At 48.3% G+C, this 23087-nt stretch overlaps 1 protein-coding gene across 1 annotated transcript in view; it reads left to right on the top strand.

Moving 5' to 3' along the window:
• The first annotated feature begins 14653 nt into the window (after window positions 1–14653).
• The window catches only part of si:dkey-215k6.1 (transmembrane protein 132B), a 117765-nt gene continuing 109331 nt past the window's right edge, over window positions 14654–23087 (top strand). The window contains exon 1 of the mRNA XM_062562513.1: window positions 14654–15498. Coding sequence (XP_062418497.1) covers window positions 15417–15498 — 82 coding nt within the window. The 5' untranslated portion in view covers window positions 14654–15416. The remainder of the gene's footprint in view (window positions 15499–23087) is intronic.

Genomic DNA, 23087 nt, shown 5'->3' on the forward strand with positions numbered 1-23087 from the left:
GCAGTGCGTGGAGAGAATGTTTGTTTTTTTTTTTCCCACGGTCCGCCCACGCCGCCATCGATCCGCGAATCACACTCAAGTGAGGAATCTCCTTTTATCAAGAATTCATAACGCACACAAACGTACGTGAGATATCCTCTCCGCCTCTGTTTATCCAGGCCAGTGGATTATGATGGGATCAAGTGTGTGTCCTCAACACGCGTGGTATGTACACACACACACACACACACACACACACCTTTATCCAGGCAGCTGGATTACACAGGGATGAAGCTCCTCTCTTGATATTGACCCCCTCGGACTAAACACACACACACACATAGGGTACACACTCTGCTCATCCTGTGTACATTCGCACACACACACACACCCACATGTGGAGGCCCAGTGCGTGCGCGCTTGTTAATTCGGTGTACGGACAACACGTGCACGCTCGGCCCCATCGTGGCCTCGTCTCCTCCACTCCGTCCTTTAGCTGCCTTTCACTGTCGGTCACATTTGCTGAAGATGCCGTTACTTCCTGTTATTGATCATTTTATGAACTGATTCCCTTATAGCTCTTACTGAAGACATCAGAACAACCTACCTATAAAACAACTGTTTATTTTTGCAAACCAAAGCAAACTGCTGCATCACGAAGGTGCGTGTGTTTGTATCCCTGTGCATGATTCTGTCAGCCGGTAAAGTGCGTTTTATGTGGGCATTGAGCACATTGTGCACATGGTTGTTGGGTCCACATTTGGCCACACACTGAGTTGAACAGGATGTGCATATTTGCATGAAATTGAAGGGGAGGGGAACGGCCTCAATGAGGGAACGGGGTATTTCACAAGCCCGCTTTTGCTCGAACAAACATGCAAAATGCAGATAGAGCGACAAAGAACCCTCCCCCCCCCACCCCCCCTCACCCCCCCTCCAAGACGTGACCCAGTCAGGCATGGAATCAGCCCCAGCATGTATTTCCTTCATCAAAACGGTGGTGAAATCGCTTTCAGCTTGTTATCTGCCCCTCTCCGTCTTATTCCAGGCGGCCCGCGCTTGGCGAGGTATCCTCTCCTCAGAGGTTCACGCCGCCTCGCCTTCTCTCGCCCTCACACCGGCACGCCGAAGGCAGGCGGACGCACGCCGCTGGACTTTAGCGACGCCAAACACATCCAGAGCATCAGAGGCAGGACGGCGTCAAAGGCTCGGGGAGCGGTCGGCTCGCCGCGGCTCCGGCCTTCGATTGGGAGGCGATTGGAGGCGGGAGCGATGGCGCCGCTGAGCTCTGTGCTCTGTGTCGCAGGATTTTCGAAGGGGTTCGGCAAGGCCCCCGACCTTTCTAGAAAGGACGACCTTTGACCTCAGAGCCCTCCGGCGATGAGGCTGAGTGAAAACCCCGCGGCTGCCAGCGAACGTTCTCGATAAAACGAGAGGTCCAAATACCGAGCACACGCTGAATAATATGGTCCACTGGCTTATCCCCCCCCCCCCCCCAGTGAAGATCAACGTCTCTCTCTACACGGCTCTTTCGGGACTTCCCTCCCAACTTTCCCCAGTGTGACCTGCTGTGAAAACCTTCCTCTCTCTGGGATCGCACTGAAGGCCACCCGCTCCGGCCCGGGCCATCCGAGCACCCCGAGCCCAGGAACAACCTTAATTGGCTCAGAAATAGCCTACAAGAGGCTATAGGCTGGATCCAGAAGGGCAAGGGAGGAGGCTGAGGAGGAGGAGCATGAAGGGAGGGTTTTAATGTTTAACACGGATGTTCCCATGCCTGAAGGAGAGAGGGGGAGGGGGAGGGGGGGGCGCTGTCAGTCTCGCTCGCTCGCTCCTCCAGTGTCATGAATTATGTCTGTTATTGCTGTGTGAGGGGTGAAGATGTCTATTGCTGATATACTTCTATTATTATCAATTCACCACACACACGGGTGCTACTGTTACCCTCCGAAAACTAGGAAATGTGCCAATACCTTTTTTTTTTTAAAGCACGCTCACTTCTTGAATTGAATTTGTGACATTTTGAGGAGCAGTGAAATCACAGATCTTTTCATTAGTTTACATTTTAATGTATTTAGTTGACACATTACAGCATTGTAAACAATCTGCAAAAGGGGGGGGGGGCGTGGTTCACACGACTGTTGCAACATTATTCCACATTCAATATGCTGAAAGCGCCGTCAAAAGATAAGATATAGAGACTGCATTTCAACCCCCCCCCCCCCCCATCCGACGTGCAGGTGAGACCGTGAAGCTCCGCGGAGTCCTCGCATGGCGGCGTTTGATGAAAGATGACTAACAAAGGCAGTCAACGATGAAGTCTGGCTCCACGGGTTGATAATACTGAAGCCGTGGTGGCGGGGGGGTGGTGGTGGTGGTGGTGGGGGGTGGCCTTTCTTTATATGTGCGCGGTGCATAAAAGCATCATCTCCAGCCTTCTGCTTCACGACCGTAATGCAAGTAAATATAATACCAGAAATAGTGGGATTCTAATGTTAAAGTTGAGGCGCTCCCCTCAGGCTCCGCCTTCTCCAGGAAAAGGAGGTGGGGCAAGGGCCTAAAACAAGCCCACCTGTGAGCTGAGGGAAGGGGAACAAACCTTCCACACACAGAGGGGGGAGGAGCGGGACTGAGGAGACTGAACTGATTTACGTTTGGGGCCAATGGACAGTGAGCGGATCCCTCGGGAGGAGGTCGGCAGAGAGAAGACCCTCCCGCAGCTCCTCCTCCTCCGACCGGCACGGACCACCACGTTGGTTAGTCCAACGAACTCACCGTGGAGGGTCTGTTGCCCTGGTTGGAGCAGCTCAATCGGACGACGGATGACAAGATGATCGGCTCATCAAACAGCTGTCAATGCGTCCAATCTCGCCGGCTCATTAATCAACTCATTATCCACCTGCCCGGGAAAATACTCACATCCGCCCGGAGACACAAATGCTACCAGAAGCCTCCTAACAAAGACGGATGGACTCGTCTTCTGCTGCAGGGCCGGCGTGTGTGTGTGTGTGTGTGTGTGTTTTTTCCTCCCTCAGCTGTTTGGATGTATCAGGTGACACAGCGTGGGAACGCTTTGCCGAGGTGATTTACAGTAAACGCAGCCAGCAGTTGCTTTGTTTGCGAGGATCATATTGAGCATTTCATCCGCAGGTGATCTCCAAACTGAATCAGTGTCCATTGCAGATCCATTCAGCGCAGACGCAGGGTCCATGATGCTTCTTTGTTTACCCAGTCAGCACAGTTTGTGCATTGCTCTTTATCATCACAACGTGTTTGGCCTCATTAATAAAAATGAAAAAAACAAAAGGAGAGGTTCAACCTAACCTTTGTATAAACGCCGTTGATTCCGCCTTCACTCAGACACACGAGTACCCTCTGTGCCCCCACTTCAGTGTCATGCTGACACACACACACACACACACACACACACACACACACACACCAGACGAAATGTCCCGTCCCAGGAGAGTGTGTTTCCTGTAGAGAGGATTACACGAGGTGGTAACCATCTCTCTCTCTCTATCACACACACACTGAGACAATAGATTATTCATAACAAGCTGCCACTCCTGGACTGGATCCAACTGAGTGCGTGTGTGTGCGTGTGTGTGTTAAGCACATATAAATAAACACACAGATAAACCCTTATCTGCCTAATCTCACCCCTCTGCCACCTTTATGCTTCCTCTCTCTTTCTCTGTTTCTTTAAACTGGACAAACATGCACACATGCTTGTACTCGGACACCTAAGCGCACACAATCGCGCAAGATTAGTTCAGGGTGTGTCGGCCCATTCGCTGTTTTCTCACCACACGACAAAAAGCATAAACTCAGTTCTGTTTTTTTTCCATCTTCTTTTTTTTGTTGTTGCTTTATCTCCCCGTGTGCGAGGCAATCATTCAAATACACACCAAGACAACGGATGAGGGAGAACAGCGTGTGTTTGTCCTACATGATGTATATCTGCGTGTGTGTGTGTGTGTGTGGCATGCGACGGTCCAGTTGGCTTCAGGTGGCAGCTTGCCTGCCACAGCTGCGGTGGTTTAACGGCTCTTACGGGAGGATTAGCGGCTCAGTCTGAGCCGGGCGAGCGGCCTTGTCAGCGGTGACAGAACGGTCTGTCTTACTCCAGTAAACATTCACTAAAAAGCAAAAGCAAATGACGAAGGAGACGGGGTTGGCACTGAAAGTTTTCCACATAACAAACTTCTTTTTGACCGGCTGTCATGTGGAAATTTACGAAATAAACAACATCGCTCTTTATTGATGTTTTGAGGTATTTCTGAAGGAATTTCCACGCCGACTCAAACATAGAAAGCGTAGCGTCATCGTTTACTTAATTCCGCAGTCATGTGACGTGTCTTAAACTGACCAATGAGGTGCATTGTTTCCATGTTTATTTAGCGTTTTATCAGTTTACTTTGGCGAGTTTACTGGGATAACCAAAGGAATCTCAACCGCTAAACTCAAGTTGTAATGAAACATCATTTCTAAATCGGAGTCAGTTGGAAAAATGGAGGAATCCCTAAAAAAAAGAATTCTACAGGTGACATCGCTGAATATGTTGAAGGAAGTATATCCCTCTTGATCACATGATGCATCAAAGTCCTGAGGAACATTGTTGTGTTTGTGTGAAGGTCTCTCACACAGAGTAGAATAAACAGTAGGTGATCCTTCAACAGAACACACATGAACTACACAAAAGCAGGTAAATACTATATGCTTCACACCTCAATGATTTTTGTTAAGAAGTTGAAGACGTGGACCTGATTCTGGTTTATATCATGAAAGACCATCATTTTACAGATTATAAATAATAGGCAATATCATGGTCACAGAGGAAATCTGGCAATAATGATCTAATTCCAGGTAACATGAATTCATTTCCAATGCAGAGACTCCCCCAGACAAGCGGTAATTGTTTATATTTTTCTCTCCCATTTAAACCCGAAACATTCTGATTTCTGCACATTACAATCAAACCGGTGCCCCAAAATGTGAAATCAATAAATAACAAAAATGAAACAGCTGTTCAAGAACAAATTCTTTCTCAATTAAATGGCTAATTTGAATCTAAATCACGAGTGAAAAAACCTCAAAAACAGAACATGTGGTGTCTGGCCCCCTTGTAATGTGCGGCCGCCTGACGAGGTGTGACCAGACGTCATGGCAACGGCAAACAGCAACACCTCGTTAGGGCCTCGTTAAGCTTGTTAAGGCCCAGCTCGTTACGTGTTGTCATAATGAGGCTGCTTGGAGGTGACTGAGCCGCGGTGGGATCTGGGAGCGTGTTGTTTCTGTCATTAGTATCGGGGGGGGGGGGGGGGGGGTTTGAGGGGGGGAGGGGTGACGTGTGTGGAAGACAAGTGTTGAGATGCTGACCCTTTCACAGGCGACGCTCCTTACATCACCGGGATGTCAGAGGTCATTCCACCAAAAACCCTCAATAGTCTTTCCTGAGATCATTTGAGCTGTGAATTTCAACTTGATGCTGCAGGTGACATAATACTAATACTACTACTACTACCAATAGATTTGAATCTATTTGACCTGATATGGTGCTTGTGTTGGATTTATATTTGATACACGTGCGTAGGAACATATCTGTGTGATGTATTCTCATTCTCATCTGTGAACTTGTCTCAACATGTTCGCTCAGTGGGTTTCGATGACTGTTTTTTTTACATTTTCATACAGCTGAAACGAGTAGAATCAGCATCGGCGAAAGTTTCAGGGACGGCGACTATGAGGCGAGCCAGGATGCAACGCGGTTCATGGCCCTGGAAGGCCTGTGTGAGCCGGTTGTCCTCCAGCATTTGTTCATACAAAGAGATTCTGCCGCTGTGCAGGACTCTGTTTGTGTGTGTGTGTGTGTGTGTGTGTGTGTTTCTGTTTGCATGTGCCTCTTAGTGCCGTTGGCCAACTGTTTCCCTCAGTGCGGATGAAAGTGTCACTTTTTTTTTTTCTTTTTTTTTTTTTTTTTTTTAGTGTGGGTGAAGCTGAACAAATAAAGCTAGTTTCCTGTGACTGCGTTGGGTGTCGAGCACTCGCTCTGTAATTAGCACACAGACGACCATCTGTCCAAACACGCCGCTCAAAACAACTCCTGCCGCCGCTATGGCGGCATCCATCCCTCGCTAACCCTCTCCTCTGTTTGGCTCCGTCGTCTCTCCATCTGCCCGCCGCTGCATCTATGCACACCCTACCTCACCTTCCCCTCTTCCTTCTTCTTTGGCCCTATCTTTTCTCACTGTTTATAAATATATGTATATATACATATATATACACGTGAAACCAATGATCCTTGGTCAATCATCTGCTCAAAGTAGGAACGTTCATGTCCCGAATGTCTCAACAGTGACCATCACAGACCCCCTGGTTGCTCCCGGTTACGTTACATGCCAACGCCACAATTCAGGACTTTTCATCCAATGTCAATGTTCAGAAAGGATTGTACCCATTGTCTGTTGAGGCAGTGCCGAGTGTCTGAATTCCACCAATGCCGATGATGATCTGAAGACGTTTCATGATGTTTATTTTTTCCCCCACTCCTCCTCCTCCTCCTCCTCCTCCTCCTCCACAAAGCGCAGGCTTGGTGTGGGCCCGGGATGCCCTTTGAGGCCGCGAGACTCTGTCTCCATCCAGAGAGGACATATTTTTGTCACGGTTTGGCCTCGCTTCCTGTTTTAGTTTGAAGTTTCATGTCTCTTGTGTCCCTGGGTTAACTTCACTTCCTGCCTTGTCTTGTGATTGCGTGATTGTCTCCACCTGTGTCCAATCACCTGCACCTCCCTTGTGTATTTAAGCCCTGTGTGCCTGTTGTCCTTTGTCGCGTCATTGTCTATATGTCCCTCGTTGTTGGAGCACGTTATTGGTTTGAAAATAAAGAGCACTTTAGATGGAAGAAACTCTGCGCCTGAGTCCTCACTGCAGCATGCCCCAGCCGGAGTGTGACAATTTTTGCTTTGGTAAGTGTCCTCCAAATGGAATTTAAACCGACTTTAATTCAAACTCGTAGTTAAAGATTTAAATAATTGGAGCGGGCTCATCATCCAAGTAGAAAGCCATTTCCCTGCAATCTCCCTCAAATGACTTCAAATAAAACCTTTCTCTAAGTTTTCTCAACAAGTCATTCATTCTTTTTATGGAGATTCTCAATTTAATGGTGCATTATCTTTCTGTGAGTCTTGCAGCAATTTGGTGTTTAATCTATTGTCAGTGAGTGTACGTCATTGAAGAGGAAATTATGACTTCTATCTGTAAAATACGATTCACTGCAAACAAAAAGCAAACATATATTTTAATACCATTGTGCGGCTACAGCAACTAATTGTCTTTGTTTCCGTACACACACACACACACACACACTTTCACTCACGCAGGGGACATTATGCAATATGACAATATCGTTAACGCAGTGTGTTAGTACCAAATGATCTCTGCTGAGCGTGTGTGTCTGTTAGTGTGTGTTCTCGTGCTCCTGTGGGGGACAATCACGTGGAAATGAGTATAATTAAGTTGCCAGTCGCTGCGTGCTTCTGCCGAGGATTAATATATTCCGGCCGAAGTGTGCGTGTGTGTGTGTGCGTGTGCGTGTGTGTGTGTGTGGGTAAAAATTGATATAGCATCTTCCTGATTAGTCGCCTCCAACTGCCTTTCAGGTGGCAAACAGCACGGCCCCCTGGGTAATCTCCCCAGCAAATTGGATGTTTGTCTGAATCGCTATGCAGGACTGTGTGTGTGTGTGTGCGCGCACTGTGGATGAATGCGTGTACATCCGTGACGTGTGAAACGTCTGGACTCATTCACGTCATTTGTCTCTTTTCAAATGGGCCGTTTGATTTTGTTTGAACATTTCTTTCAAAAAATATTGCCGCTGACAAACTTTTTATTAAATAGAAGGAGTTCAAACTTTACAATCGTATAAATCACATTTGAAATGACACACCTGACAATTGGCTTCATAAAGCTTATTCATCTACATTGTTTACACTCAGTAACCAGTGAATAAAAAGCTTAAGCTGTCCTCAAGACTTAAAATGCACACGTTGACGTGTAGACCAGAGCTTTTCTTTTCTTTCTAGACTAATAAGCTCATTAATAAACACACTAAACACACCTTTTCCTCAATATTTAAAACTTGATTTGAGCTGCTTGCTGCTTGTCTTGGACACCTTCTCGTGGGCTCACTTGCACGCACACTCAAGGCCTCGGTAAACCTGTGCGGTCGGGGGGGGCGGGCCGGTTCCGAGTGGTAATGAAAACAAGCGCGCACAGATTGAAATCGAACCCCTGCAGGGTCCACGGGGGGGGCGGGGGGGGACCTCAACATTCGACCGACAGCAGGGTGCCCGGTGAGCCTTTTTTTTTTTCTCAACTTTTAAGCACAAAAAAAATATGTGTAAAATACGATATCATGAATCCGGAGGGGATTGTTGGCCCGGTTGGTTTGAGACGACCTCTCCACGCGGTGAAGGTCAAGGCGTTTGGATCGGTGTGACCCCGGCTCTGTGACGATGTACCGTTTGGTGGTAGCAGCGTGGAACGTTTTTTCCAGGTAGACGAACCCCCCCCCCCAAAAAAAAAATTCCCCCAAAAACAACACGTGTTTGCACTTAAGGGACAAAGGCCCTCGAGCCGTGGTGGCAACTGGGACTTGATGCATGTCAACAAAACGTTGACAAAGGAGCTCGCTGTTCTTTTGTCCTACAGATTCACACCACGTTTCGTTTAATTTGGAGCAAATTGTTGAATTACCGGCACTGCAAAGCCCACAAAGAAGATCGGGACTGGTTGCTTTGTGTAGGTTCGCTAATCTCTGAAAGCGGGGGGGGGGGGGGTGGAGCAGAACCGCATGAGCACTTTGAATAATAAGACCCAATAACACCAAGGAGGAAACCATTAAAAAGTCCCTTTTTTTTCCAGTGTAGTCTTTGTGGTGATTTGTGCTGGGATCAACTCCCCCCCCCCCCTGGAGCCACGACAGCTTGAAAACCCCCACGTTTGGACGCGCAGGCCGAGGTTTTTGAACGGCCTGAATGGTGTTCAAAACACCACCTTAAACGGTCATTCTGACCATCGGGAAACGTTTCGTGGGTTTGGTCGTGAGCTGCATTGACAGAAAATATTTATCCTCTTGTTTTATATATTTCCCTTTTTTCTTCACGTGTTGCCTTCACTGCCTTTGAAGGAAAGTGAGACAGTGATTAACAGCTGGACTAAAGGTTTAACACACAAACAAACAAACACCAAAAACAACAGCGTCCCTGCGGCATAGAGTGCAGAGCTGTGTGTGTGTGTGTGTGTGTGTGTGTGTGTGTATATGTGTGTGTGTGTGTGTGTGTGTGTGAGCAGGAATGATTGTTTTGGCGACTTTTCTTTCGGTGAATAGCTTTCCGGACCTTGGCTCACAGGCCTTGCGGAATGGTCGGGCGAGAGACGAGAGGCTCTCTGTTCGGTCAGGTTTGTGTAGAGAAAATAGATCCGTGTCTCACTCTGCGTCCGTCTTCCTCCTCCCACCCCCCCCCCCCCCCCCCTCCCCCCCTGCACCACCTCTCGGGCCGCACCTCCTGATCTTTATCCTCCCTTCCCATCCTGCTCTTCATCGTTTTTCAATCTTCTACACCCTCTCCTATTTTACTCCCCCCCCCCCCTCTTCACCCCCCCCTCCTCCCTTCCTCTATCACAGTAATTGATAGCGCCCAGTGCTGTTATTTCATCCAAAGGGCACTGTAAACAAAATTGTCTCTGACAGAACCAATATGGAAATCTCAGGCGGTAGAGCTACGAGTTATGGCTTGCGACATGGTGTGTGTGTGCGTGTGTGTGTGTGTGTGTGTGTGCGTGCGTGTGTGTGTGTTGTGGGGCGCATGTAGAAGAATAAGCGAGGCTTTTCCTCCGGGAATGTTCATGAGTGTCTGTGCGTTTGAGTCGTGGGTCTCGGTTCTGCTTAATAAACTCCTGCGCAGCCAGTCATCAAGTGGACGGCGTGTTTGTGTGTGTGAGTGTGTGTGTTTGTGCGTTTGTGTGCACACGTACGTGTGCGTACGTGTGGTCCGGGGAGGGGGGGTCAAGGCCAAATTGACATCAAATGGTCTAAATTAGCCCCACTTGTCTCCATTGATTTACGGTGGGTGAGTAAATTGCTTCTGTAGTGGGAGAGAAGTGTGTGTGTGTGTGTGTGTGTGTGGGGGGGGGGGGAGGCGCGGTGGCGTTTCTCTGTAATTGATCTCAGCTGCTGTCTGTGCGTGCTCACGGTGGAAGACGCCGTACAGGAAGAGGCGGGAGGAATGCACCGTCATCACGGCCATAACGGTTAGATCTGACCTTTATACTGATGCTGGTCACATGTGCTTGGGTAGAGAGGGATGGGGGGGGGGTGGAGGGCCAGTACGAAAAGACCTCAAAACATTTCAAACATTTCAAATCAAACAAAAAAAATTGTTTGTTCCGGGTCAAGAAAATATTTTATGTAAATTTGGAATATTCGCTGAGGACAATGAGACATTTTGCCTGAAAAGTTCTGTTTAACCTTTTTTTTATTTACTTCAGACACACTGGCCCCTGCCAGCAACACTGCACACATAAACAAGCAGTGCAGGTTAGAAGGGTTTTGTCCAAAATGTTTGTTTGTCTCTAAAAAGTAATTTTCCCAAAAAATGCACAACTCTCTCCGAAAAGCTATAAAACAAACAACAACAATGCTTGCAATGTTTTTTAAGTATACTGTGTGGAATCTCTTTCTATCCACAAAGCCCAGTAAAGAGGCAAATTCCAGGTTGAGATAAAGAGCATTTGGGTAGAAGATGAGGCAGGTGTTTGGCAAGAGCGAGAAAGGGAATAATTTAAAGCAGAGAAGAATGAATGAGAGACAGAAAATAGGGAGTGTATGCATCCACTTGTGTTTATGGGTGGTGCATCATAAAATCTGTGTGTGTGTGTGTGTGTGTGTCTGGGGTTTTTAAGTAAAGTGTTCTCCCTCCAGATGTGTTTTTCCATCTGTGACATCTTCAGAAGTGGTCCGTGTGTGTGAATTTCAAATTCAACGAGGGCAGTGGACATGCCTTTTGTTGAATGCAACACACGGTTATTGACACACACATACACACACACACACACACACACCGTACTACGCTGATTTACAAAGCCAGACAACATGGGCTGGACAAAAATAGCTGTCATATAGCTATGGTCAACACACACATGTCATTACGAGCGCGCATGTCAGGGCGCACACTATTCTTCACAAGCCTCAATTGGATTCTAATGTATTCGGTTTGCTCCACTGAGGAAAGAGATGGAGATGGAGGAGGAGCGGGAGGCAATTAGAAGCACACAGGGCGGTAATCTTCCCCCAGCCTTGGACTCGAGTGCACCGTCTGAACAAGTTGTCGCCCGAATTTCTACAAGAGCCGTTTGACCCCCGAGAAGGGAAGTGGCACCATCTGTATCGCCCTCCCCACCCCCTCTCTCTCTTTCTCTCTCTTATCGTCTCCATCTACATGCAAGGACGAAGGTCTTATCCACTGCGGCGGGGAACAACTAGCGCGCTCTTACACAAACACACCGCTTCGACCCCCCCGAGATCAGTATCTAAGGCTCCCACTGAAGTGCTTGGCGTAACACCCTGGTTACGGTGCCGCGCGCAACGGCTGAGTGCTGACCTCCAGTCAGAGACGATCCCAAAGAGACTCGTTCCCTTTTTTTCCCCCTCCGAGTGAAGTGGGGGGGGGGGGGGGTAATTTTAGCTGCACATTAACCTCACGATGTTTGCTCGGAGTCCATTATCGGCACCAACAGGAGAGCTAATTGTTATGTGAGCTCGCCCTTCAGCGTTAGGTTAACGCGCTGCAAAGCCAGACAGCGCTGTTAAAGTGGCAGATGGTTTCATTCAAAGTTTGAGCAACAATGTAACAATGTATATTGGCCCAGATGATTCACCCCCAGACTCTGAACGTGTGTGTAGATCGGGTGCCTTCGGCTTCCGGTTTTTCATGCAAAAATGCCTACGTGCTAAACACGACGTAGGAAAGAAGTCCCAGAGGAAGCATTTTCAGCACCACGGAACTGTCCGCTGGGCAGCTCCAGAGCAGCCCTGGCGTTTCAGTTTCAGCTTGGAGCTTCGTGACTAACTCCGGTTAGTTTATACACCCGGAGTTAAATCAATCCATCATGCATTACGAGTCAAAGCTCACAGGGGTAAGACTTGTGCTGCGCTGGAAGCTAATGCGACCACGTCCTTGTGTTGAACAGTTCTCTGGACCTTTGGGCTGCAGTAAGCCTTGCAGATGTCCTTCTGATGGGACATTAAATGATGTCCGTAAAATTAAGCTTTCACGTTCTCCCTTTTTTTCATGGAGAGGAAAGAGGATGTGTTTTTAATGTGTTTTGCCGACTCGAAGAAACACTTATAAACATATTTTCCGTCTTTGCTCAAAAGCTCAAAGAAGGTTAACCGTTGATTCTTATCACCTGATCCTGAGAGTTCAGGAGAGACGAAAGTGGAATTGTGCTTTTAGGATGGAATGTTCCTCTGCTTTAATAAGACAAACATGGAGAAATAAGGAGAAATATCCATGTGGACATTTCTTTTGAAATATGAGTCTTCCGTTTGCGACAGGAGATGCAATGTGACTTTTAAGGGTGCAGCGATTGACCCCCGTCACCTCAGGGTGGGGGCCAGCAGGGAGACGGAGGGAGAGGGGCTAGTAGTCCACTTGTTGTCATGGGTTCTCTGCTCATGGTTGAAGTTTGAATGAATGAATGAATGAATGAAGGAAGGACTGTCTTTGAATTTTAACGACTTGATGGAAGATCTACATTCAGATGTGCAGAAGGATTCTTAAAACTGAAAAAATGAAAAGTCGCATCAAGTCATTTTCACCAAAAGTACCCCCCCCCCCTCCACCTTTTTAAAAAAAATGATCAAATAACATTGACCCCTTTTTTGAATTTGAAGAGTGACAGACGTTGTAATGAATTCCTTGCTTTTCGTGATGGAACGAAAGGCAGCCGCCACCCAAGTGGAAAAGCATCAAAGTGGAAAAAGACAAATGGTAGATGGGAATTTATATTGGCCAATTAGTTTTTGTCTTGTGCATTGAGTTGGGTGTTGATGTATTTCCTTTTTGGGGGGGGGGGGGGGGGGCGGCTGAAAATGTTTTACAACAGATGTCTGGATGAACAAGCGAGCTTTACCAGCAGAATGTTTTCACTGCTTTGAAAGATGCAGTCTTTTTCTTTTGTCCCGTTGGGGAATTATCTCAAATTCCTTTTTATATGTCAAATTTCCCTCCAAACTGCCAGTGGGGCCTCATTGGTATACAGACCATGTGTACAAATCTGACTTTTTACCACATGCTCGCTGAACTAACGCCTCGCTTCGATGCGACCCCCGAGAGGAATAGCTCCGTTAAAGAAAAATGTTGTTCAAGTTGAAGGCACAAGGAATTCTTCGGCCCCAAAAAAAATAATAAAATTGAATAATATTTTACAAAGACGCACTGTTTGGCTCCTTCTGCTCAACGTGGACGGGTGGTTTGGCCCGTCGTCGTGGGAGGCTGTCTCTTCTGTCGGCGCGACACGAGGGGGCGCTGTCGCTCCTCCTTGAAGCTCGCGGTCGAGGCACGCGGACAGCGGAGGCTCACGTCTCTCGGTCCCCCCCCCCCCCCGGAAAGCGTCCCATCCCTCCGCCGCCGACGGACTGATTTGCAATTCAATAAGTCACAATGTCATCTCTTTAGCTTTTACGCATTTAGCTGACAAAGGGAACCAGGCACGCTGCCTCATGAAATATCGCCTCGGACCTAAAGAAGACCTTAATGTTCTCCTCTCTTCAGCCCCCCCCCGTCCGTCCGTCCGTCCAAGACGCACGCGCACGCACGCACACACATACTAATATAAAGTGAATGAGTTATATTACAAGGTGCCTGGTGTATCACATTTTGCAGTCGTGCAAGCTGTCGACGCGTGCACAGCTGCACGAGCTTCCGTGTGTGTGCGCGTGCGTGCGTGCGAGAGCCCGTGCAACGGTGGCGTCTATCGATTACAGAGAGAACAGGTGTAGCGTGTGTCTTTGTATGAATTATGCAGAGAGAGTACGAAAGGATAAACAACGCGCGGATGCGCACGCTCCACCGAAACCACACACACACACACACACACACACACACACACACACACACACACACACACACAACGTGCAGAGAACAAAATGGGATAGTTTCTTGTTTTCAACTTGCGTTGGAGTCGTTTAGAGCATGAAAAGGTGCAAAGGTCAGGGGACTCCGTTGCACAGCTTCACTGGCCTTTCAGTTATTGGCTCATGTTCCACTTGTATTCTGGTGTTTGTGGATTTCTTGTTTCTCCCTTTTATTTGTTTTCTTTTGTAAAACAAAAAACAAATAAATATATTTTGACCTTCCTTCTGGTATGGCATGGAGTACCTTACTCCACCCCACCCCAACGAAATAGAAGGAATTGACATGAAACGTGAATAATGAATGATATCATGGTATCATGAAGAATAAACTAATCAAGAACCAAAACAAATACATGTATGCACCCTCCATTGGCTGCTTAACTGTCACTCAAATCCCCAAATCCCGCCCTCTCCCCTTTTCCTCAGCCGCCCCCCTCCGCCCCCTCCTCTCCCCCATGTTCCTCCCCTGCCGGCTGGTGGAAGCGTCAGACGTCCTCCTCCTCTGTCCTCTTCGCTCCTCTCTTCCCTCCATCCCGCGGACGAGTGTGTGCAGCCTCTCAAGTTGAACGCACGCACACGCACAGCAGCGGGAGGATAGTCGGAGGACAGACACAGGGAGGAAGAAAGGAAGGAAGGAAGGAAAAGGGGGGAGCGGAGGGAGCTGCAGCCGGCCGAGCAGAATTTGGATTTTATTTCAATTTATGAGCGCGAAGTGAGACGAGTTTTCTCGGGTTTAGTTGTTTCCAAACGCGCCTTTTCGAGTGGACTTTTCCCTCCGTCGGAGTTTTTCATCAACTCTGCTGGTCGGCGTGAACTTTCGGGGGAAAAAAAGAAAAGCGTGACGAAGGGGAGACGCGTTGGAAAGTCCTCCGCTTTAGTTGCCCCGTTTGGATAAAACAAAGCGGAGGAAACGGCTTGATTCCTCGGCTCTTTCTTCGAGGGCAACCACAGCAGACTTTTTTTTTTTGGAGTGTCTGGAGGATTCAAAATATATTTAAAAAGAACAACCTGCACCGGAATTACTATCTGGGTTCTTTTTTCTTCTTAAGAACTGATTCCAGGAGGATTTCTTGTTCATTTCCCAACATCATCTGCGCGGTGCCTTGCTTCGGTCACCAATAGAAACCATTGATGGCACCGAGGCGGCCGTGATCTGGGAGAACTGACTAAAAAGATCCCCCTCTTGGTCCGACTTGTGAACAGTTGCGGAGGTTTCGGTTCTCTACCGGGAGGAGGGATGCAGGCTGACCGGGGAAGGGGGAGCGCGCCGATGGGATGTCACATCTGGAGGACGGTGCTGCTGATTTTCCTGTGCAAAGGTAAGATGCAGGCAAAAAAAACCCTGTCAATTTAAAGCCAAAAACGAATATTTTTTTGTGGAGGCTAGGATTAGAGTATATCACAGCCATCACAGCCACTTTTCAGCCTGTTTTGTCTAAACATATCGTGTTGTCCTAAAGGCGCGATCGCATTTAACGCGATTGTTATTTTCCTCGGGCTCGTGCGGTGCGTCATTGCGCGCTTTGGAGACGGAGTGGTGCTCTCGATTTACCCGGCTCTCCGTCCTCCCCGTCGACCCACGGGACGATGCACCGCTAACAAGTGTTTAAGCGGAACAAGTTGCATGAAACCAGGGCGCCTTTCCGAAATGAAAAGGCGCGTGTTCGCCATGTGCCGAGATCACAAGCTCACTCTCGCGTGTGCCGCCACCTGGGGAAGTTTGTATCTTTCATTTTTGGCCAAATGATGATTAAATTGATTTTATTCATCTTTATAATCCCCCCGTGTGTGGAACAGTAATAAATGATCGAGGCGTTTTATTCGCGGTGCCATCCAGGACGCACCAAACTTCTGCGCTCCTGAGATCCGGCGCGGGCACGAGTGTCCCCCTGAAAGAGTGCGTCTGGACGTTTCGTATATCACGAGGTTCTTTTCCAGACCGCGTGTCCCTCGCGCCTCCGGTGAACGATGAGAGAGAGATGACACGCGCGGAAACAACAGAAGCGCACGACGAAGCATACTTTCAGCTATTTAGGGACACTCGCACGCCTCCCGTTTCCCACGCGCGCGGCAGTCCTTCGGCGGCGGCGGCGGCGGCGGCGGCGGCAGCAGCAGCAGCAGCATCACCACACTCCCGTGACTCGACTAATGTGTGCCACGAGCTGTGCTTATACGCGCGCGTCACTCGCGGCCCACTGAGCGGGCCGAAGTCGCCGCGCGCCGCGTGCCGCGCGCCGGGGAGACCGAACAGCTGCGCCCGGCAGAACAGCTGAGTGACCATTGGAGCAAGTCAACCACAACACGTCCCCCCCCCCTCCCCTCTCCCTCCCCTGCTCTCCTCCAGACACACCGCCTGTCCTCCTCCTCCTCTCCGTCACGTGGGATGAAACTCAAAGGACAGGTTTTTTTTTTTTACTTTGTCTCTGGCGGTGCGTGCTGTGCTTTGATTGCAGTTTAGTTGCTCCCTTGGTGGTTCGGGGTTGCACTGACGCTCACGCGCACAGACACGCAAAGGGAAAAAGGTCCATTTCCACGCTGGGCAATTGGGGAGCTCGTGGCTCTAACGCTTTCATGGCCACCCAAGGCAGTTTAAAAAGCAACCCCCCCCCCCCACACACCCCACACCCTGTGATCAAAGAGTTGCCGTCCCATCATCTCCCCGGAAGTCCCATTTCATGTCCTTGTCTCGTTGTTCTTTGAGTGGCGTTTCCATTTCGTTGTAATTGCATCAGCGTGTTATTTGCTCATCCAGGTCGTGGGTTGGTTTGTTCCAGCTTCAGAGCGACGCCTGCTCGCCTCTTTATACTCGGCAGGAGGTCTGCTGGGACTTCATTAAACTCTCATGCAAATCAAACAAGAAGTCAATGCTTGAATACATATTTCTCACTTCTGAATTCCAGCTATTTGTTGTTGATGCTCCAGGGCGGCTCTGCGACTATTCCATTATGTTCTATCTGATTACCATGTTAGCCTATTTTAGATGTATCAACACAGATTTACATAGTCCCCCCCCCACCCCCCCCCCCCTCCCCTCCCCTTGGAGATAACTATTTATTTTTATTATGTTTTTATAATTCATAGCAGATCTATTCAGTGTTCACTGGCAGATTGCACTTTGTGAGTCAAACCCTGGGGAAAGATAAATAAATAAATAAATAAAAAAGCCCGGCCCCAGTCAAAGTGTGTCTGTGCGCTCCAGCGCGTTCTGCACGACACGGCTAACCTGTACAAAATGTCAGCACTCTGCACCATTACTCATGCAATCGAGAGCATTAATAATTGCTGATGGGAAATCAGCACACACACACACACACACACACTCACACGCACACACACACGCACAATAGTCTCCCACCTTGTCCTTTATTCGCTGTCCTCTCTGCAAGTGTATCACCCTTTGTGTGTCACTGTTGGTTTCATTCACTCGTTCGCTGACTCACTCGGGCACACAGGCGCACACGCACACGCAATCACAAACACACACACAGACACACATCTCATCCAACCCCCCAACCCCCCCCCCCCCCCCCCCACTCACTCACACACACAGAAGGAGCTTCTTCTCTGAGAAAATAAGCAAACAAAGAAGATATAAAATCACACAAGGGGGATATTTCAGTGATGGAAAAAGGTGAACTTTGAACATTTTCCCACCAATGCAGGAAGGACATCATCACCCGCTGCCTTTTTTTTTCTCGCCAGGGGTGACGGGGGGGGGGGGGGGGGGGGAGAAGGTGGAGCGCGCAGGCTGGTGGAGATGGTCAAAAAGCTAATTGTGTGTCGACTGAGAGACGTCTTCACTCCCTGCCGCCTCCTCCTCCTCGCTCAAACAACTTTGAGCTTTTTTTTTACCAGTATTGATTTTTTTTCTGCATCTTGTGTGTTTCTGGATATCATGGGGTGGCTGCAGCGTTCAGCGAATTGAAGGGGGGGGGGGGGGGCAGAAATAGGCAGGGTGCATGCAGGGAATCGAGCGGACCCTTTCGCACATATTCGGCAAATGAGTTTCCATTAATCCAAACGCCTCGTTTCCTGAAGTTCTGTCACCCACAATTCCTCCACCTCCCGTCTCTTCCATTTCGGTGGGCCCATAATGTCCAACACCACGCTGAAAAAGAGAGATTCGTGTTGGCCAGCTGGCGTTCAGAAGCACACCTCATCTTGTCATGTTTCCAGCGCCTTAAGCACATTCTCTTATACAGTCGCAACAAAGGTCTTGGAAATCGTAGTTTGTTTTCACAGGTTTAGATACATTGCTTTTTCCCTTAATCGAACCTGAATTTACCTGTAATTTTTCTACACCCAAACATCCCTTATTTGTGCATATTCTCGTGTTGCGTCTCATCGCAGCGAGGAGACGCAACTCTTGTTGTCATCACACGGAGGAGGAGGAGGAGGAGGAGGAGGAGGAGGAGGAAGGAGGAGGAGGAAGGAGCCGAGAGGGGAAACCAAGAGTTTCTCTTCCCTCTGTTTCACTTCCATATCTCCCCCAGTGGAGCTCAGCGGGGAGGATGCGGTTTGCGGGAGGTGGGGGGGGGGTGGCCTCCGCATATACAAACAGTCGTGAACAATCGTGCGGAGGAAAGGTGACTTTATCAGCTGTTATAAATACAGCAATGAGGTCACACGCTTGTTGACACACATCCACGGGAAAATGCGTATCCTTTCACGGCTCCCCTGCCGTGCTTCTTTCTCTCTCAGCGGTTTCAAATAGCCTCATTTTGAAGGTGATGCAATAATCCTCCAGTTGGATGAACCACGGACTCCACTCGGGTTGCATGTTAACGCACGTGTTCACTGGGTTTAACCCATCGGGTTCTATGCAGATGCTTCTGTTCTCTGGACTTTTCAGGCCGATGTTCCACAGGTTTCATCTTTGTCTCTGCTGTTTAAAGCCAAAATCAGGCAGCTACTGGAGGTCAGGAGACTTGTGAATGATCCTACTTGCGTTTCTCTGGGTACTCCGTGAGCACGGCTGTGAAAGCCCGTTAATGGGAAAGTAATTTTCCCTCAGATTAGCACCAATAGTCGGGCTAATTTTAATGTGCGCACGTCTAGAAGTCAGGTTTAAGGGTTTAAGGTTGAGCTCATCAGCAACAAATCTCCCCGTACATTAGCCTCACCTCGCTGGTTTTCCACACTGTGTGTGTGTGTGTGTGTGTGTGTGTGTGTGTGTGTGTGTGTGTGTGTGTGTGTGTGTGTGTGTGTGTGTGTGTGTGTGTGTGTGTGTGTGTGTGTGTGTGTGTGTGTGTGTGTGTGTGTGTGTGTGTGTGTGTGTGTGTGTGTACGCGCGCGAGAGAGAGAGAAACTGAATTAGCTGATAATTATCATCCTAACCTAATGACTCAGAAGAGACTAACGATGGATTAACACTAGCTTTCTTTTTCTCCTCTGGCATTTCTGAATGTGTGTGTGTGTGTGTGTGTGTGTGTGTGTGTGTGCGTGTGTGTGTCACGAAAAACACTGTTCCTGCTAAAGCCACATCGTGGTCAGCGCCGCCCTTTTGTGAACTCCATGTGCTCGGATGATCGTCAGTTAATCATCCTCTCTCTCTCTCTCTCTTTCAAATTTCCTCTGTGGCTCAGCGTTTATCTCGTGTATCTGTGGCTGGTTCCATTTGTCTCGGTGGCGATAGCGAGCCGGCGAGTCTTTAGATGGCTAATTGTTTATTTACGTCCTTTCGTCACAACACATTTTTCTCTGACAAACTTCTGAGGAGCAATAAGAGGGGGTTTAATGGGCCGCAGACACACACACACACACACACACACACACACACACACACACACACACACACGGCCGAGACCCATCTCTCTGTATTCTTTCCTGTTGCTCGCGTCCTGTTTCTTCTCATCCTTTATTGTGACATTTTCTCTTTTAATCTCCCTCACATACGCTCATCAATCATTCTTACATTTAATCTGTCTGTTTCCTCCTGTTGCTTTTCTCTCTCCTCTCCGTCATCTTCTTCTTTGTCTCTCCAAAAGAACTTTTTTTTTGGGTTTGTTTTGGTCCCTGATACTTTTCCCCACCACTAGCTTCCTTCGCTCCATCACCCCACCCCCCCCCCCTGCCATCATGTCTCAGACTTTTTTTTTGTCCTTGTCTTTCACCTCTTCTCTCTCCAAAATGCAATATTTATCTCCTTGTCATCGCTCTGTTCTGAACCCTTCTCAGTCTTTCCTCCCGTCGATATGTTCCCACCTGTCACCCTTCCTCCCTCCCTTCTCCCCTTCTCCCCTCTCTCTCTCTCTCTGAGCAGCTCTTAAACCAGTCCTTTGAGGGTGTGTGAGCTGCTCGGCCTAAATGATTTTCTATTACCGCCGCCTGTTAACAGCGCTCCATTTGATCAAGCTAATGAAATTGAAAACTTTCATCTCAGTCAAATTGATTTCAAACCTGAAACCGCATGCGGCCTGCAAAAAAAGGAGAAGAGAAGGAGGAGGAGGAGGAGGAGGAGAGAATGCAAGACGCTGAGTGCATGGAGAATGACTTTTAGAGGCGCAGGGAAATCCGTCTGCATGTCGCTTCAATCAATGCGCCTTGTTTTTTTTTGTCTTTGTAACATCGTTGTAAGGGATTAAAAGAAAATCACCAGTGTGGTCTTCCTGCAGAGTTGATTGTTATCTGATTGTGATGGTCTTTCTTTTCTACTCTGTACATTCCATCCAATAATTTAGAAATGGAAGTGGGTTTATTCTTCTGCTTTGGTAAAGAAAATGCAGGATCGTTACATTATATTGTGGAATTATAGCGATGTAATCCCAGTAATGGTTTACACTTGTATTTACTCCTTTCATCCATGAGTTATATTCACTATGCATGTCTTGAAATACGCCGCTTTGACCTCCGTCGCAGTCGGCAAACGTTGAGTTTCCGCTCACATCCAGGGAATTAAAGGGTTCTTCTTTCTTTTGTGTTTTCGTATTTCTGCAGCCTGGCTTGTTGTGCGTCTTCTCAGCTCCGGGGGGGGGGGTTATAAAGGGAATTAGAAAGTCACCATTGTGTTGTGCCAACATTCCAGTTACCTGATTGAATCCATTGAAAGCGACCTTCGAGATGCTGTAATGGATACCTGAACCAGGAGAGACCGACACAAACGGGGGGTGCTGCTGCTGCTTTGCGGTGGGAGTCGCGTCGGCTTCATGGGACATTCCTACATGTCCAATGCTGTGTGTGTAGTTATTATAATATTTATAGCTGCAGAATGTCAAACGAAATGACAACGGCATATAAAGTGCTCAGTTTGCCCCTTCAGGTCAGTGCTAAGCAGAGCATTAAAACCAGGACACTTTTTTTACTTCTGGTGAATGTAATATAGTTAAGATATTCACTGTGTATTTTAAAAATGTAGACTATTAATGTCTCTCAGACCAGCTGGGATATTTTTGTAGGTGTAGGTTTTTATATATGTGGAAACAATATGGGTGCTGTGAGGAGGGGTGAAAAGATGGAGAGAATTAAGGAAAAAGGTTAAAAAAAAAATCCCAGGCTGAGAGGGAACAGAGGGAAAACAAGAACGGGAGGGACGGGCAGAGGAGGGGGGAGGAGGGAGGAGGAGCGTTTCAGGCTGCGCTGCCCTCGGCCTGCAGGCCAACGCTACGCTGGAGGTTTGCACTATTTACAAAGCTGCCAGTGGCTCCAGGACTCATCTACACAATGTCTAACATGTTCAGCCTGGCTGCGCCGTGCCCGTCAAAGGAAGGCGGTGTGAGGGGCATCGATCCCTGAGGGTTGGATGGGGGGGGGGGCGCAATATCAGACACGCAACACAGTTATTCAACCAAGATGCTGGCAATGACCCTTTCTTTCTTTTTTTAAAGTCATTTTTTAATACCAAACGCGAGAAAAGTTCAACTCTCCTCTTTACAACTTGCTGAACTTGAAGATGCAACAAAAGGAAAATAAATGGAGCTATCTCTGGAGGCGCCGCGAATCAAGTGCCTCCGATTTCCTGCACAAAATCCCGCGCTCGCTATCTGCCTGGAAGTAAGCGGCGGTTACATTGAATCTGATGGATAGCCTTCCGTCTTTTGTGGAGAGATCTGGAACCTCAAATTTGACCTTTTGCCCACGTGAATTTGTATAACCAAGCAGATCATAGTTGTTTGTTGTTTGAGTTGTAAAGGGGAACGCCACGTTGCTGCTATCTGTGTGTGCAACACAACCTCATTTTGTTAAATCGTTGCATTAGATTAAAAAAAAAAAAAAACTAGAACTTCAACACCTATTTTTTGGCTGGATTCAACAAACCTCAACTGCCTTGCAGGCCTCCTCTGTCTGTGTGTGTGTGTGTGTGTGTGTGTGTGTGTGTTTACTTTTTTCTTCAACGCATCGACTGACTCGTGAGTACTTAGCACGTGTGTGTGTGTGTGTGTGTAAATGCGTTGTGTGTTCGTTCAAGTGTGCAATGTGTTTTCTCTCCAAACCAACACGGCTGTGTGCTTAGGGGGGAGGAGGTGGGGGAGGAAAGAGGAGGAGGGAGGGGGAGGAGGAGGAGGAGGGAGTCTTTCCCCGGACTTTGAGGCTCAACTATTTGTTAAAGAGGGAAGAAGCGATTAGCTCTCCGTTAACAAACCCCCTAACGAACCCCGCTAATGAACCCCGAGGGCGGCGGAGGGACGGCCTCTGCCTCGTGCCACCTTAATTGGACCCGGCGAGTAGGAGCTCGTTATGCAAACGAGTCGGAGCTAATCTGCATATCCATATACCTGAGACGCACTGACGAGTGTTTATCCCAACGGCAGCGAGCGGGACACGGGATGTGAGGGGAGAGTGGGAAGGATCGGAGGAGACGGAGGTTGCAAAGGTTGTAAAGAGAAGGACGGGAAGTAGGAGAGGGAGAGAATGTCAAGGCCTCTTGTTTACATTTCAGCCGACTCGCTGCTCATCTGGTGACTGGTGAGTG

This window comes from Pungitius pungitius, chromosome 5 (assembly GCF_949316345.1).
Source record: "Pungitius pungitius chromosome 5, fPunPun2.1, whole genome shotgun sequence".
NCBI classification, from domain to species: domain Eukaryota; kingdom Metazoa; phylum Chordata; class Actinopteri; order Perciformes; family Gasterosteidae; genus Pungitius; species Pungitius pungitius.